General features: G+C 23.9%; 1 protein-coding gene across 2 annotated transcripts in view; it reads right to left on the bottom strand.

Annotated features, from left to right (window-relative positions):
* LOC103577470 (probable myosin light chain kinase DDB_G0279831) overlaps positions 1–19,045 on the bottom strand; it is a 44,615-nt gene that overhangs the window by 14,422 nt on the left and 11,148 nt on the right. For both annotated transcript variants that reach the window (XM_014445123.2, XM_053739880.1), the window contains one exon: positions 15,816–15,882. In XM_014445123.2, coding sequence (XP_014300609.1) covers positions 15,816–15,882 — 67 coding nt within the window. The remainder of the gene's footprint in view (positions 1–15,815; positions 15,883–19,045) is intronic.

Genomic DNA, 19,045 nt, shown 5'->3' on the forward strand with positions numbered 1-19,045 from the left:
CAAGAAAATCAATTGCAGTTTCCGATAATTACGATGCATTTCCGAACGTTTCTTATAGGACAGTAAAAATCAATCATTCACGAATAAAAAAGTACTCGAATTAATAAAAAAGACAGTACATAAATTCTTACGAATAAAAAATGCTTTAACAAGTGTTAAAAAATTGTTTTTTTTTTTTTAAATTAATTTATCTCACTAATTTTATTTTAAATAATTTAAATAAAATAATTAATTTTTATTGATTTCGTTGTCTTGTTGACATTATGCTGGACTTATAATTTATTGTCTGATGATTGTGGCACGAAAACGGACTTTGCGATAATTTTACGGTAGATTTAACAAATCCTTGAACAATCTATTGATTTCATAAAAGAGTGATAGAAAATAGAAAAAAAAAAAAGATAAATTTTTTTTTAAATTTTTAGTCTCATGAAATCACTATATGTGTTGATATATATTTATATATGTGACAATGTATTTATAGTTGCTTTTTTAGATAATTTTTTTTAAACTAAATAGACACATCAATAATCTTGATGAATTTCCGCTTCAGGCATATTCGATTTATTTTTCGAACATATATTATACGTTATATTTACAGTTCGGTAAATAAAAGAGCCACAAAAAATTAGTGGAAAAAATAGTCTATCTACTGAGAGAAATGGTCTAGACGATAGTATTCTCAGTGATCATATTTAAAGGAATATGTTACGCCTCAACAAACTTGCAATTTAAATCAAGTCGCCAAGTGACTGTTAAAATATGAAATTCAAATTTATATGGGATAAGAAGCAAGCATGTCAGCTACCGAGAATCTAGATTAAATCAGACTACTATATTGTTATGGAAAAAAATATTGCGCAAAAAATAATAATATGTTGGTGGGAAAGTTTTATTGCGGAATATATTATTTTTGGCAAATATGCAGAAGGTAACACTTTTTTTGGCCTTTCAAAATTTTTGTTGCGGTTTTAGAGGTTTTATTTGGAATTTTTTACCTTAGCAATGGCTCGTACGAATAAGCCCAGCATACATTCTTGTAAGGAATTTAATGCTCTACAAAAAAAACTCTCTTATCATTTTTCGAAAAATCCATTTGTTTAAAAGTAATTGGAGCTCGGAGTCAAATTAGAGTAAATTTCGAGATCTTTTCACTTTTCCGGCGAAACTATCGGACTTATCATAAAATGTCATAGAGTCTTTTTTGTAGACAATTTAATTTCCTAAAAATTATCTTAGATAAATTTTTTTGAAATCCCTTTTTTTTTCTTAGTTATTTCCATTTTAATGCCAAGCTCCTAAAAAAATAGTACTCTGATTGATTTTAAGGGCATGGCATTAAAATGGAAATAACTAGAAAACAATGCAGAATTTGAAAAAAATTTATCTGAGATAATTTTTAGGAAATAAAATTGTCTACAAAAAAGACTCTATGACATTTTTTCATAAGTCTGATAGTTTCGCCGGAAAAGTAAAAAGATCTCGAAATTTACTCTGATTTGATTTCGAGCTCCAATAACTTTTGAACAAATGGATTTTTCGAAAAATGATAAGAGAGTTTTTTTGTAGAGCATTGAATTTCTTACAAGAATGTATACCGAACTTATTTGTACAATGAGCCATTGCTAAGGTAAAACATTCCAAAGTAAAAAAATTTTTTTTTCCATGTCATTTAAATGAAAAATCAAAAATCACGAAGCGCCACCTTTTAATATCAATATTAAGAGCTCAAATTTTACCAGAATTTTTTTCCATCATATTCAGCGATATTTTCCCGGTAACTAAATAAAAAAAAATAGTTTTTTTTAGCGTACCCTAATATATATACATACATATATAAAATTTTGAGCGGATGGTATTTTTGGACTCTACCAGGTAAAATAAGACATATGGTGATAAAATTCTGTGATAATTCGATCGAATAAAATTGTATTAAAAATAACTTGTCTGATAATAAATAAAAATTGAATACTTAAATCTAATAGAATTCAGTGATGTTGTAGAATAAAATTATCACATTCAATGATAATGAATTTAAGTTTTATTTCTTATCAACAGATCGACGATGTGAAAAAATTCAAGGAATGTAATTAGACAAATATTTTTAAATTAACTATCAATATTGACAAAGTTAAACAACGGCTAAGTAAACGAAGGGCATAGAGAAATTAGATTAGCTCACTGATAACAAAATACTGCCAGTGATTAAAAAAACCATCAAATTTAAGTAATTATCGGATATCTAAATAAAATAAAAACGATAATTATTTATCTTAACAATTAATTAAATTTTTTTTTGGTATCACGTCTATTAACTAAACTGATAATATTTTTTAATACTAATTGACTAATAAGTACAAATTATTTTTTTCTAATTCATTTATTAATTTACTTCAAAATCAATAATAATAATAATAAAGATTAAAAAATGTTTATTAATTAAATAGAAACTATTAGCAAAACTCATCGCGATTAATTTCGATTATGACGCGGGTAATATGAGTCGAAACATGGAAGAGGTATGAATTACATGTTGTAATTACGCATAAAAGAGTAACTTTAATAATCCCTGAGGCCTCGTTAATAGTTAAGTTAATAGAACATAGTATCGTATAATTATTAACATGACAAGATCTATGAGTATAATTACTAATCAATCCAGAGCTTCTTTTAATGAGCTCCGTTTTTTTATTTTCACATCGCGTTGACTACTTGGGTTCACTTGGAATTCCGTTCCTTGAATAATTTTTTACCTTCACCTCGAGTCTATCAGAAGTTATGAGTAAGACAGACTAATGGCCCTAAAATTCCATATTAAAATATTGCACTACCCGTGTAAAAAAAATTCGTTCCAAAAAGATTCAAAAAAAGTTCCGCATGTAGAACTTCTAAGCATGAGACAGATTAGAATTTTGAATGGAATTTTTTTGGAACGTTAGTAATTTTAATGTTAAAAAAAAGTTTTTATGAGCAAATTTAAAGTCAAAAAGGAAGTTTTTGGAACTGTTTTGAAATTTTTTATAGACGTTTTTTTAGTTCTATAAAAATTTAAAAAGTCGTGATTTTGGAACTATTTTGAAATGTTTTTGGAACGTCATTTTTAGCTCCAGAAAAAGGTCAAAAGTGGTGGTTATGGAACTTTTTTGGAATGCCCATAAAAAAAGTTCCAAGAACGTCCTTTTTTGACTCTAAATTTGCTCATAATTTTTTTTTACCATCATAATTACCAACGATCCAAAAAAGTTCTAATTTGTCTCATGATTAAAAGTTCCACATGCAGAACATTTTTGGAATCTTTTTGGAAGGAATTTTTTTTATACGAGTAAATTACTCATAAAATTCTTTAGTGATAAAATATTTTTTTTTTTCAATTAATATGGGACTGAATAAATGATGAGCATGATAAAAAATAAACTTAAAAGCATTGATAAAAATATTTGTTTCTACTGCACATATTGACATTAATTAAATCGAAGAATTTTTTAACATGTGTTGAAACGCAGTGTATTTGATTAAAATTTTTTTAAATTTAATAAAAAAAAAAAAAACTTAAATATTTTGTGGTCGAAAAGACTTTATGTTATATATCGGTTTTAATACTCGTGAAATATTCAATAACAAAGAAAAAAAAAACAGCTGAGCAAAGAATCAATTGATCGAAAGAACTGCGACAAGGCCTTGTATGTTCCTATTGAATTTTTTAAGTATCCAATGCAACACGAAATTGTTATCTCCCATTGAGTAGTCCCGTGAGTCTTGACCCACCTATCACCCCCACATTTTTTTCAGCTCAGCAAAAGAAAAGGTCAAGCTTCAACATATAATTCTTGTCACGTTGCCATAAACTATAAAACCATTACGCAGTATCCAAAAAGATGGACAAGATTAATTTTCGATCGAATTGATATTTAATTTTATTTCAGCTCTCAAATGAATTATTTTTTTTTTTTTATTTTTTTTATAAATTTAATATATTCATATGATATATTATGCTAACGTAATTTTTACTGCAAAAAGTATAAAATGACTGTATGATAAATATATGTTGCGCACAATGATATTTATGGATTTCAATAGCAATAATCTCGGGACATAAAACCACACCAACATCAAAATTTGATGTAGCAAATGTTGGATATTTATGACAATCGACTCATATTAATACGAAATATAAAAAATACTATATGTATATATATCTAAAATATGAAACGAAGGAAGCAGTTGAACTGCCATAAAGATTTACATACTTATGCAATTGATAATAAGACGTATTAATATTTTTTGATAGCTAGGTAAGACATAAATATAGAATTATATATGTAATACATTATCAAATAATAATTTATCATGTTCTATATATAAATACATATATGAACACATGTTATAAATGACGCAAGTGATATAAGAACCCATGCCAGAAAGAAGCCACAGTAATGTAGGAACATCAGTTGTTATATTATATACTTTCCACCGGATTTTGTGGGAATCGACACGGCATTGGAATTTCAATGCATCAGATCACATATTAAAAGAGAACGTGAATAAAATCCAAGATAACGGGAGTTACTCTCAAGAAGTAACACAATTTTACTGTCGTAAAATTCGACGGACATTTTTAAGTTTTTTTATTCCTCTCTATTTCACGGCTCAAATAATCAACCCAATATTTTTATACTAGTTTTCATTATTTATCTTTTTATATTTATGTTAATATATATGTATATATAAATACATTAAGTAATTTTTATATATGAAGAATTAAATTACTCGACAGTCGGTTTTGCAAAAATGGAGAGAAAAATTCCACGGTTTTTTTTTTTATGATAAGCTATGAAACAGTTGTCAGATAGTTCATCTCCTTTATTTCACATTAATATATACATATATAATGTACATATATCTAATGTGCAATTATAGTAAATATAAAATGAGTTAACAGCAATAATGAATGTGTCGTTCTTTATTTTTTTACATAACTTATGCATGTAAATTATTCTATCAAGTATATATATATATATATATATATGTGTGTATATACTTTTTTTTATATAATTATTTTTAATGAATTTTTTATTTTGCTTTTTAGAGTGACAAATAAAATATTGTGTTTATTATGGAATGTTATGAGTATAGAGCATTATTATTATTCACTGCATTTATCAATTATTAAATTGACTATAATAACAATTACTTTATTCATTATAACATATACTAATTGCATGATAACATAAAATAATTATTAAATATTTTATTAAAACGTTCAAATGTAACCCAAATAAACTAACTTTTATATAAATTAAAAAAAAAAAAAACATAATTGAGAAACGAAAAATAACATGATGATAAAGTGATCAGTAAATGTTATCATTTTAAATAATAATTTATTAATTTATAATTAAAATGTAAATAATTATAGGATAAATATCAAATTTATTATCTATGGAAAATGGATGTGAAAGTACCAGGCATCAGACTAATTTAAAATTATCAATAAATTGAGTAAAGAATTAAAAAAATAAAATTAAAAAAAAATGCATTTTTAAAAAATTTTGAAATTAATGTACATTTTTTAAAAATATTATTTTTTAAATTATTTATAATTTTAAATTTATCTGATGTCTGCAACATTTACACTCGTTATGGAAAAATTTATATTTGAACTTTAAAAATCGTAACTTAAATGTTAAAAATTTATGACATGTATTATAAAATTTATTGTTGGAAATGTTAAAATTCTCTATATTGACACCCATGTTCTGGATTATAATTTAAAACACTAATTTTTAAAGTTTATTTTTTCCGTGTAAGGTTAAATTAGTACTTGCGTTTTTATTCCTCGGAAACAAAAATAAAAAAGTATTTATTATTGCCGCAGGTTTCAAACAGTCATAATATTTGTAGTAAACAGAAATCATATAATTAGTGTAACGAGTTATGAAATATAAAATTTGTGTATTTCTGTTATGTATGATTAAATATAATAAATTATCTATATTTGTTAATAGCAATGAATATATTTAGAACCAACAATTATTTTTTGAAATATTGTATTACCGAGTCGAAGGAATGAAATATTTTATTAAGTGATATATTGAAATCGTATTTATAATTTATGAATTTAAAAGTCATTTAGATGAAAGAAATATCAACGCGTGCTTGCGTGTCTACATATAAATATATTTATATACTCTCTACTAACATTATTTTTACTTATTTATCCTTATCAGTATCTATCATTGTCATTATTATTATTCATCACTTATCGATTGACTTGATTCTTAATATTTACGATAGCTGAATTTTTATTTATTTACGTTGACTTGTACATACAGCCCCAACAAGGGTAAATAAATTTATTATTATAATTATACTCTATAAATAAATATTTCTAAAAAAAAGTTTAATAATAACGAATGTATGCTTTTATCATCCCACATAATGAAAATAGCTTTAAATAAATATTAATAAAATGTGGGCGTTAGTATAATAATCATCTACAATTTTAAATAACGATATATTAAATAAATTTATAGAATGAAAGCATAGTGAGTAATTTTTTTTTAAATTAAACTTTTTAATGCATTATTTTTGTGAATTATTTATGCATTTTATTTTATACTTGATTACTTTCATATATTATTATTATTTTTATTATTATTATTATTATTATTATTATTATTATTATTATTATTATTATTATTATTATTATTATTATTATTATTATTATTATTGTTATTATTATTATTATTATTATTGTTATTATTATTATTATTATTATTATTATTATTATTATTATTATTATTATTATTATTATTATTATTATTATTATTATTGGTATTATTGTTATTATTATTATTATTATTGGTATTATTGTTATTATTATTATTATTATTATTATTATTATTATTATTATTATTATTATTATTATTATTATTATTATTATTATTATTATTATTATTATTATTATTATTATTATTATTATTATTATTATTATTATTATTATTATTATTATTATTATTATTATTATTATTATTATTATTATTATTATTATTATTATTATTATTATTATTATTATTATTATTATTATTATTATTATTATTATTATTATTATTATTATTATTATTATTATTATTATTATTATTATTATTATTATTATTATTATTATTATTATTATTATTATTATTATTATTATTATTATTATTATTATTATTATTATTATTATTATTATTATTATTATTATTATTATTATTGTTGTTGTTGTTTTTTTGTTTTGCATCTTTTCCAAAAGTCTGTTTTGTTATAATTTTTTTGGCATGCATTAAATGTACGGCCGTAAAAAACACTACTATGGATTTATGATTTTTTTTTTTTTTTTTTTTCGAAAAAAATCAATTAAACTTAAGTTAATAAATTTTTAAGTCAAGTAAATTTAAAAGTTTTTCTGTGAACGAATAATCAAGAAGTACATTGAGATCGAACAAAAAAAAAATCCACTTTCAATATATTTTTTTTAGCGCGAAAAAAAAATTGGAAAACAATAGTAAAGTCTAATTAAATAAATAAATAACAAAAAAGCAAAAAAAACTTTTTCAAAGTACAGAAGGGCATTAAAAAATTAACAGCAGTCTGATATAAACCTCGAAAAAACTTTCTCAACACTCGGCAAGAAGTTTTAACACCTCAACGTTCCCACATTATGACAAGGTTTTGTAGTATACTTTCGTCATACTTTTACTTACTGTGAAAAAATAAAAAAATGGAAAATCCGATCCACAAAATATGTGATAGTGACGAATTAAATTATAAAATTTCGCATAAACACAATAACACAAAATTCACGTTCACAAATTTCACAACATATTCAAATTTATCGACTCTAAAAAATATAAAAAAAACTCATAAATTTAAAGTGCGTCTGAAGGAATTCTACGGGCCAAAAAAAAATAAACTTTATTTCTAAAACGTAGTATATTTCTTAGATCTATATAAAATAAATTTTATTGCGTGGTAGACCGTCAATAAAAATACATTAATAATATACAAATCATAAAATTACTGACACGTGTGTAGACATACATAACGTATACACTTTTTTTATTAACATTTCTGGCACCGAGACTCTCTTCCGACCTGCGCTAGATCCGAAGTCAGACTCTGACCGTCGTGGTCTCAACCGGCTATTCGAACCCGCGGAGTTCGGACCGCGTGTTTCCCACCACCGATCGCGGTGTAACCAACGACCCCGGCGTCGCAACACCGATATGTCCTCGACATATCATATATAATCACTGTTTATAGTTATGGATTATGTATATCAAGTACAATAAAACACTATAAATATATAATAATAATAATAATAATAATAATAATAATAATAATAATAATAATAATAATAATAATAATAATAATAATAATAATAATAATAATAATAATAATAATAATAATAATAATAATAATAATAATAATAATAATAATAATAATAATGACAATAATACTGTACATTTAAATTTAATTACTATTAATTATTATAAGTCATTTCATATACGATAAAATTATATTTAAATATAATTAAAAAAACCACTAATTTAAAAAAAAAAATATACTATAATTAATTAATAAATATATCATAGCTTTAATTTCTTATAAAAGTTAAATTGGAGTACTTATAAAAATTTTTTTTTTTAAAACTTAAAACTTTGATGTTAAAGTTGTGTACTTTTTATTATATTTGTAAAATAAAATTTAAGTATGAGCGATATATAATTATATTAATTATAATTTTAAATAAAGTTTTGTTTTTTATTAAATTCAATTGTTAAATTTTTTTCTGAGATAATTATTTTTTATTTTTGAATATAGATTAAAATAAAATGTAATTACATAAATTAATAATGTACAATTACATTTTGTAAAGTATGTTAATATATGAGTCGATTGATCCTGAAATTTAGATGAATTTATGCAGTTTAATTGAAACCTAGTGAACATCAACGTGTTGTCAAGATGTCTCAGTATAGAGTATGATAAACAGCAAGTAGTGTAAATACAAATATAAGGTCTCTATTTTAACGTGATTATAGTTCTAACTTTTTAGACATTCGTATATATATGTATATTTGAACACGTAAATGTCTGTAGGAAAAAACCCGGAATCGATCCTTTGTTTAAAAATTTATATGACTTTACTAACAATATAATTTTCTTTGACTGCGGGTTAGTATTTTTTTATTTTTGATTGTCAACATCTATATTGAAATTTTTTTTTTCAGATAACGTTTTAATTCTCATAATACGAAATAGTTTTATTTTTTTCATATGTTACGACTAATATAAACTAAAGTTATATATTTATAATATATTATATGGTTTTGTATATATTATTACGAGTTATTTTTTTTTACAATTGTAAAAATCTTTATCATACTATTATAATATTATATATATATATATATATATATATATATATATATATATATATATATATATATATATATATATATAGAGAGAGTAATTGTTCATGTTTATTTTATTATTGTGAGAAGGTTATCGGAAGTTTATCGGTTATCAGGGTTACAAGAACTTAATGCAGTACTTTATTTACTACTGTAAGTTTGATTTGTTTTAATAAACTTTTTAAATTTATCAAAATAATTTAATTCATAAACCTCAAAGAACGTGTTTTATATAAATTGTACTACTTATGTTGACGCAATAAACATAGTTGGTAAATTATAATAATGATAATAATCGTCAACAAAGTTATTACGTATCACTCATTAATAATTACTCAAGGTGTAAATTATTGAATAAATTAATTTTCCTACTGCATACTAAGTGATTATACCACTATATGAATAATGATGACATTAGGATTACTTTAATAATAATAACAATAATAATAATAATAATAATAATAATAATAATAATAATAATTTTTGTTAAAGAAATCACGGATTTCCTGGTCTACTTAATTGACAAAATATTATTTAAATTCTATTCATCGCGTGAGTGATTAGTTGTGGCCTAATGATTTTAATGCGTACTGCAATACCATACATTAATCAAATTGAATCCAAGTGTTAAAAATATTATTAACTTCCCGCTAAGAAAATTTCAAATTTTCAAAAATTCGTGAAGTTATTGGTTTCAGTCTGATTTTCGAAAATCGAATTTCTAAGAAATCTTGACGTTTTGAGGTTCTCGGAACCTATTCTGACCAATTTCAGGATGATGTCCAAATGTATGTATGTATATATGTACGGACGTATGTAAATGTCTATAACTAACTAACTATAATAATTGTTCTTATTCATATAACAGTAATAATACCATATGTTACTTGTAAAATTATCTCTCACATTATTTTGGAAATGATAATGCTATCCTATAGAATTTCCCTCAATATCGTATTACTGTAATCAATACCAAATGTAATATAACTAAAGTATGTGAATATGATCCTTTGAATTTTGATATATTTCATGTGTATATGGTGTAATTGACATTATGAACTATATATTAAATATTAAAAAATTTTAATTTTACTTGAATTTTAGTAATTAGTTGATTGATCACTTCGTTATGAATTCTGGATAAATAAGTTATATTTTTCAATTATCCTAATAAATATACATATGTCTAGATAATAAAATCCTTTAGGTGATTCATTAATAAGGAGCACTAAAGTAAATTAATGTGAACGCGTATGAACACGTCATGGAAATAAAACGATACACCTGAGTTACTATACAATTGGCTGGAGAACCTTGACCAAGAACTAAATAAACATAAACTAAAGTTAAGTCTGGTGTTCAAGTACTCAATGACCTTGTATTACTGCACAAAAGCACCATTTTAATCTTATAAGTTAATGTACGGACTAGTAAAGCATTCTGCAGAAGCACGCGACAATTTAAGCTCAATTGAATTTATTTTATATTTTTAATTTATTTTTATCTTGGTAATTTTAGGTATCACTGAAATATCTTAATTACAATTATAAATAATATGATATTTTTAATTAATCATATATTTTTTGTAAAATTTAATTTCTTGTTTACTTTAGTAAACTTTATTTGTATAAAAGTAAGTTGTTAATTTTATCGGTTAAAAGTTTGTATTTTTTTTTTCAACTGATAATAAAGAATAAATTAATTTGTAATTATAACGTTCGTTTACTTAACAGTATATTATCTTAATGGTTTTTGTTATCATTACTAATGACGTATTAATTTTATTTTTATGTTTTTTTCTCCTCTTTTACTACCAGGAAGTATTAGCCTAATATACTTGATTATGCTTAATTATCAAAACACTATTCTGGTACACAGAAGGTAATCAATTTTAAACGCGATGTACACGGAAAGGAAATTTTAACAAAATTTACGATGTTAGTTAACATTGTAATCGTGGACTAGACTTTCGTTGGCGCCAATTTTCAAATGTTTTATTTTAAAATTTACTCTAGTCTTTGTTAAAATTACGATGTAGTTATATTCTTTACTATTTAACATCGTAATTTTAACAAAGACTACAGTAAATTTTAAAATAAAACATTTGAAAATTGACGGCAATGAAAGCCTAGTCCACGATTACGATGTTAACATCGTAAATTTTTGGAGAATTTTCTTTCCGTATATTAAAACGTGTATTTTTTTTAAGAAAAAAAATAATTCCTTTTATAATTTAAATATTTTCAAATCAATAAAATTACAGATTGATATTGACTGTAAAAAAATTTTTGGACTCGGTGTAGTGTAAATGTCTCAGTGTAAAAATTTTGGTCTGAAAATTACACCTAATTTGGTGTTAAATTTAGACGGTGAGAATTTAAAATTTTTACACCGCCAAATGTGTAAAAATATAACTCATGATAATTTTGCATTAAGAAAATGATTCATAAAAATATTAAATTATTAAAAATACTATTTAGTATCTAAATAAAATTAATGTAGTTATTGATTGAGTACACTGTGAAAAAATCCCATTAAATTTTACTATGGGTGTATTGTAACCCCGGACCATAACCAAACTGGCACAAAATATACAAGTGTCCCATAGTATACGGTATGCGCAGATGACACGATTGGGGCCTATGCGCATACGTTTACTATGGGACACTTGTAAATTTTGTATCAGTTTTCTTATGGTCCGGGGTTACATCGCACCCATAGTAAAATTTAATGGGAATTTTTCACAGTGTATAGTTAAAAATATTCAATGATCATTTGTTGCTCGTTAATCAAAATATAATTAGTAACACGGAATGGTGTAAAAAAAATGGATTACACTGTGTTAAAATTACACAGATGGAAAATTTACACCGTAAGAATTTTACACTGTTATTTCACACTCCATGGCCGAGTAAAATTCTCCGGGTCCATTTTTACCCTGAAATTTTTTACAGTAAATTTTTATATCTTATTTTTAATATTTATGTGACTTCGATTTAATCTATACAAAGATAAAATAATAATTATTTATTGTCTTTGTACTCTGTTAAAAAATCGGGAGTGAATTCGGAGTTAATACGGAGTTTATTTCAATCGGAGTTACTCGGAGTTCCGGAGTTTTAGAAGAAATCTCTTCGCATACGGAGTAAATATAGAGTTTATTTTTCTGGTGGATTAAATTCGGAGTGATCTGGATTTTATTTAAACTCCAAACCGGGTTTCAATATTAAAATAAACTCTTTCTCCTTCCGGATTTAATCCGAAAATTTTTTAGTGTAAGTAATTATATTAAATATTTTTCACTCTACTTGAAGTTATTAACTTTTGAAGAGTAAAATTTTTTGCTTAAAACTTTTAATTAATATCAAAATTAACAAGTTTTTAATAAAAATTGTCTGGTGAATATCAGACACGCGATTCTACCTTGAATATTATCAAGTTATTTATTTTTAGTCATACTACTAGATAAAAAAAAAGAAAAAAAAAGATGAACGAAAATCGTGACTCTTCGCTAAAGTCAAGACAATGTCAAATACCGTGAGAAAATAAAAATCATACAATGTCTATAATAAATGATCTGTCATATTTTTTGTTTTATTCTGCTATTCTTTATTCGTATTCTATTTATATTTTTCATGTGTAAATAATTGAATTTATTAAAACTTCTAAATATCATAAGTAAATTACGAAAGTTGTGTAATTGATAAATTGAAAAATTGTCTCAACTGAATGAACATATGTATTATTGGACAGTACCTTTAGATAAGGGTATGAGAATCAGGAAAAAAGTTTATAGACGACCTTCAATAAATAAAAATAGATATTTACGATGATCGAGCTTTGATGTGCTCTATTGAACTTAATAAACGTGTTTCTGCAAAAAGCTTGATGAGGCAACAGTTTTCCTTTACTAAACGATCGATTAACGTACGCTGCTTTTCACTTAGACCAACTTATATATAATATTATTATATATAACATTTATGTATATTTTAGAGCGCTTAAAAAAAACCTATTTTTTTTTTTAATTATTTCTCATAAAGTTTTTTAAAATTCCGCATAATTTTTTAGTTATTTCCATTTTAATGCCAAGCTCCTAAAAAAACAGTATTCTGATCGATTTTAAGGGCATGGCATTAAAATGGAAATAACTAGAAAACAATGCGGAATTTTGGAAAACTTTATCAGAGATAACTTGTAGAAAATAAAATTGTCTACGAAAAAGATTCTATGACATTTTGTGATAAGTCTGATAGTTTCGCTGGAAAAGTGAAAAGATCCTGAAATTTACTATAAATTCGATTTCAAGCACAAATAACTTTTGAACAGATAAATTTATCAAAAAAATTATAAGAGACCTCTTTTGCAGAGCGTTAAACTACTTACAAAAATGTATCCTGGGCTTAGTTGTATTATATGTTATTACCGAGGTATAAAATTTTAAGTTAAAAATGTTTTTTTTCCCCGTTATTTCAATGGGAAAGAGAAAACCGCAAGAAAAGAGTACTTACCCGCATGAAAATATCATATATGGTAAACATATAATAAAAAATATATGTTACATATATAAATATATATGTGACAATACATGAAATCTTATATAGAACTTTATATAGATTTTGGCCGATTTTATTATATTTTTATATATGTTTTCTCTTATATGATTTCATATATTTCCGTATAACTTCGATATATTATTTATATATTTGAAAACTTATAATTTCAATATATTTAAACATAAATGTTATTTATATATGGAAACAAATAAGAATACATATATAATTCATCATTATATCGCACGATATATGTACCATGTATTCAACTTTATATATTTTTCGATATATAGAACCATATAAGTCTCCCCATATATAAAAGAATAAATAAAATCTATTCTTTTCTGTCTTTCTCTCTCTGTTATAAGATTCAAACATTGTGTTCAGAATATATATGTGTGCTAGCTTACAAATTTACATATATAATTATCAATATATGTAATACATATATCTGCTAACTTATAAGTTTACATATACGAATATAAATATATATAATACATGTATTAACTTATAAACTTACATATATGATTAATTATATTAAAACTTACTATATTATATATAAGAAAATATATATCGTTTTTGACCACTTATATGTTCCCATATTCATATATTTTTCCACATATTTTTATCATATATGGTGTTTTCATGTGGGTAGTATTAATATTAAGGACTTAAAATTTAACAGGCGTCTTTTTTTATCCTACTAAATCTTATGAGTGTATGTCCTTGAAAAAAAATATAAATTTTTTCAAATCGGTCTAATACCCATAAAGTCGCATATTCATTTCTGTTAATAATTTATATTACTCTGATGCAGTGAAAAATAGTCCATTAATATTTAAAAAGTATTTTCATTGGCGCTTAAATGAAGCAAATGGAACTTCCTGTTACTCAATGTACTTACTAATTAACTAGTAAAGGATTATATAATTAATAATTATTATTAAGTCATAAAGTACATGTAATTAGAAATATACCTTTGAAGGTTAATATAATAATTTGAACCATTTAGTTTTATATATTATTCAATAAAAAGTTAAATAATGTTTTGCGGTCAATGTATTATTGATTCGGCAGACATAATCTCTGGAGTAATACATCAGAAATACATATTTTCAACTCAACACACACGGGTACATCTGGCAAAAAGACTAATATATGTCTAAGTCAAAAAAGGGGAAAAAATAGAAATAAATCAGATAAAAACAAGAACTTGTTATCGTAATAGGTATCCTTGAAGAATGTATATAAATATACACAGCTTTTAATGATAACATTTAATGCTAAGAATCAATCTACTTGAAAATTTAATTGCTTTGAAAACTGTGAGAAGCTTTTAAAAAATTTATACATTTTTAGTTATTACCAATCTCAGGATGTGTCGAAAAAGGATTGAAATTTCTTTGTACTTTTTTAAAAAATTTATATGAAATTCGTACGTTCTTGTATGTCAATATTGTTAAAGTCTTGAAAATAGAAAAAATTTATAAGATACCCTTTCACTTCCTGTTTGTCTTAGGGTAATAATATTATCAAAAATAGGATTATTTTAAGTAAAAAAATTAGTTAATGAGTTTCCTTATTTGTCTATTATTATTTCACGTTTTATAGGTCGAATATATATAAATACATATATATGTTAAAATAATAAAACATTTTTTTGCTAAATTCTCACATGAATTATTTCACTCCCACGAGAGAACTATTGATTTTTTCGTTCCACATGTCCGAATAATAAAAAAAAAATTGAAATGATAAAAAAAGTACTTTTTAACTATTGATTTAAAATCTATATTAAATTAAAACTTACTTTGGAATATCACCAATTCTCGGAGGTCGAGTTTTACGCGGACAAACGTCGCTCCAAATTTTGCATCCTTAAACAAAATAAAAATAAATATTAATTGGCCATAAATATTTTTGAACATTATTAATTAATTTATGCAAAAAATAATAAATCTATTCAAGTAACATATATTCTATCTATATATTAATATTATTAAGATGAAATAGATAATTTTCGAAGAAAATAAAATTGTAAAATAAATAATGACAAAGCAGAGCATTTGACAATAATAAAAACGAGAGAAAGAAATGTGCATCGGAGTGCAAATAAGTGGTTCTGCTGGCTCCCGTATCTATTCTCTTGAATTCTATCTCCACTACTCTCAGTGCAACCGAAGCTATTCTGTATGCAGAATGAGTATATGAGCATAGGGTTCGAGAGAGCCTTGGCATTTGCCCGAGTGCACGTAATGGCTTTAGGGATGTTAATGAGGTTTTGAAATTTTGCGGCAGCCCACCGATATCGTCGTATAACGTTGCGCAACTTTGCAGATACATGGCTATATACTTTAATGATCTAGTCAAAAACAGATAAATATTGTTAAAACTATTTTTAAAAAAATTTTTTTATAATTTCAACTGTCTCAGCCGTGATGTCGAACTTTATTTTCAAAGCAACGAAACAAAACTTTTTTAATAAAAATAAATACAATAAACCAACTCGATCGGACAGAGTAGAAAATGCCATAGGTAAAAAAAAATATTGAGTGAATTTCACTCAAAAAAAAAATAGATTGAAATAATTTAATTTAAATTGTAGAAAAGTTGTTGACTTTATATATAATTATTGTTATTGTCAGAATATAATTTTTATATATGCCTAGTAATTTTTAATTTTTTTATATTTATATTTATTAGCTGAATATTCTTAACATCTTATATTTATTTTTTTTGTATTACGGAATTTTGAACTCAAATTTATGCGCGAGTTCTATCGCATATCGAATCTGATGGTCCGATGTCTCCTTTGTTTATATCCGGCTATGTTATATATGTTATATACTTTTATGCTCTATCTCCAAAGGGTAGACCGATTTTCTGAATAACATGGAATCCCTAAAACATTCAAATAACTTATTTTTTTATTCATAATATCGCAAAATCTTTTTATGGTTGTAATTTTTGTTAACAAATCACATAAATAAAAAAAACTACTTGTTAATAATGCATTGAAAAATTTGCAGAGGGATCTCGTTATAAGACGAGGACTCAGGGCTCAGGACTGTAGGGTAAAAAATTATTAGAATTGAGTTATCCCCACTATCGGGCTTTGTGCCCAAATCTCACTATAAGACTATCGCCGTTTTGCCTTTTATTTTTGTATCCGGTTCAACTCTAGTGAATCTATTTTATATATAATCATAAATAAACAGAATTTTATCGTTCTTTAAGTATAATACTTTCGCAGTAATATTGAATAGCATTTAATTATATATTTGTTTGTATGATAATAAATTACTAAGGGGAGATGTAGCTAAAGTTCGAAAGTCAATAGTCGAATTAACAGAGAGCCGGCACCTCACTAATATAAATGAAAAAAAATCTATTCTATATATCTATCTTCTAATTCCATCTCATTATTAGTAAAACATTCGTATTCCCGGAAAAAAATATATAAAATTAGATATTATCATATATAATTATAGAAAATTATATATAATTTTGTATAATTATATATAAATATATATAATTATATAAATTCATTTATAGTCTTATATAACTATATATATTTGTATATAATTATATACATCTTTCTAAGTTAATTATATAAAAATATGTATAATTATATATTTATATATATAGTTTTATATAAATATATAGAACTATACTATTTTATATATGATGATACATATTTATAAATTTGGTCGAAAATTTTTCATATAATTATATAAAATTTTATATAATTGAGTCCTGAAAAATTCTATCTAATGGGAAATTTTGAGTGAATATTAAGCTGTGCGGGTGGAATCATAACATTTTATGAAATAATTCAGACATTGATCAATACAATATTTTTCTGTCTTCAAATTATTTTCAATCAGAAAATTTACTGACTTTAATTATTATTCAAAGTTCGAGATTAATCGACCAGAAGTAATTAATTATTTCTAATTAAATTCAGCTGTGACCTTAAAAAAAAATGTTAATTAATATCACAGTTCAAAATTAAATTTTCATTTTTGGATGTTATAAAAAAAAAAAATCGCAAGTTGAAAATGTAATCAAAAATGTAATAAATATTCAAAGCAATGATAAGCTTGTACGTGAAATAACTTTAATAAATCTCAGAATCAAGCTCAAAGATCTTGTGAAAAAAAGTAACAAAACATTTTCCGTGAGATTTTACACTTAGATATAACTTTTTGTATTCCACTATGCAAATTAAACTTTAATGTAATGAGACCTTGAAGAATCCTTCGTTTTTAAGTTACTTTATTTTCTCAGACTATAGGACTACTCCGAGACTTTGTGAAAGATCAAAGAAGTAGAAAAAATACGTCTGAAATCATGCATAATAAATAATTGCTCTGGCTGTCCTCTTATATTTGAGCACTTTTATCAATTCAAATAAATTAAATTGCCTTCACAAGTATGTTACTTTTTTTCTACTTCGTCTTAAGATAAATCATTTTTATTTTAAAATAATTGCGAAAACAATGTATTTCAATATTATTATTTTTTTTTTATTTTGTACTTCAATACAAAGAAAATTATTTTATAATAGAAGTGGGCTTATAATAATTTTATTCATTATATTTTTTTTTTTTATAAAATCCTCTTAACTATAAATATAAATGTAAGAAGATGTTTACGGGAGAGTCAGCAATTTAAATTCAATGAGATAAATGTAATTCTAAAATTCTTACAGTAAAGAGAGATTCAATTTATCACAGAGGCTTTCTGTTCTATTTCGTTGTGTATAACTTTTTTTTATGACAGAAGTTTATCACAAATAGACGATTATACACTGTAAAAAAAACCGGGGTAAGTTCAGGCGGTGTGGGTGTTAAAATTTTCGGTGTTAAAATAACACCGCTGCTAGTGTAAATTTTTTTTACCGTATTAAAAAAATTTCCCGGTGTTTATAGTTAACACAATATTTTTTTTAATTAATTGAATTATTGGTGATTGAAATGGTGAATGTGAAATTGTGTAATTTTTAAATAAATTACAAACACCATAAATAATTACTTG

This window comes from Microplitis demolitor, chromosome 1 (assembly GCF_026212275.2).
Source record: "Microplitis demolitor isolate Queensland-Clemson2020A chromosome 1, iyMicDemo2.1a, whole genome shotgun sequence".
Lineage (NCBI taxonomy): Eukaryota > Metazoa > Arthropoda > Insecta > Hymenoptera > Braconidae > Microplitis > Microplitis demolitor.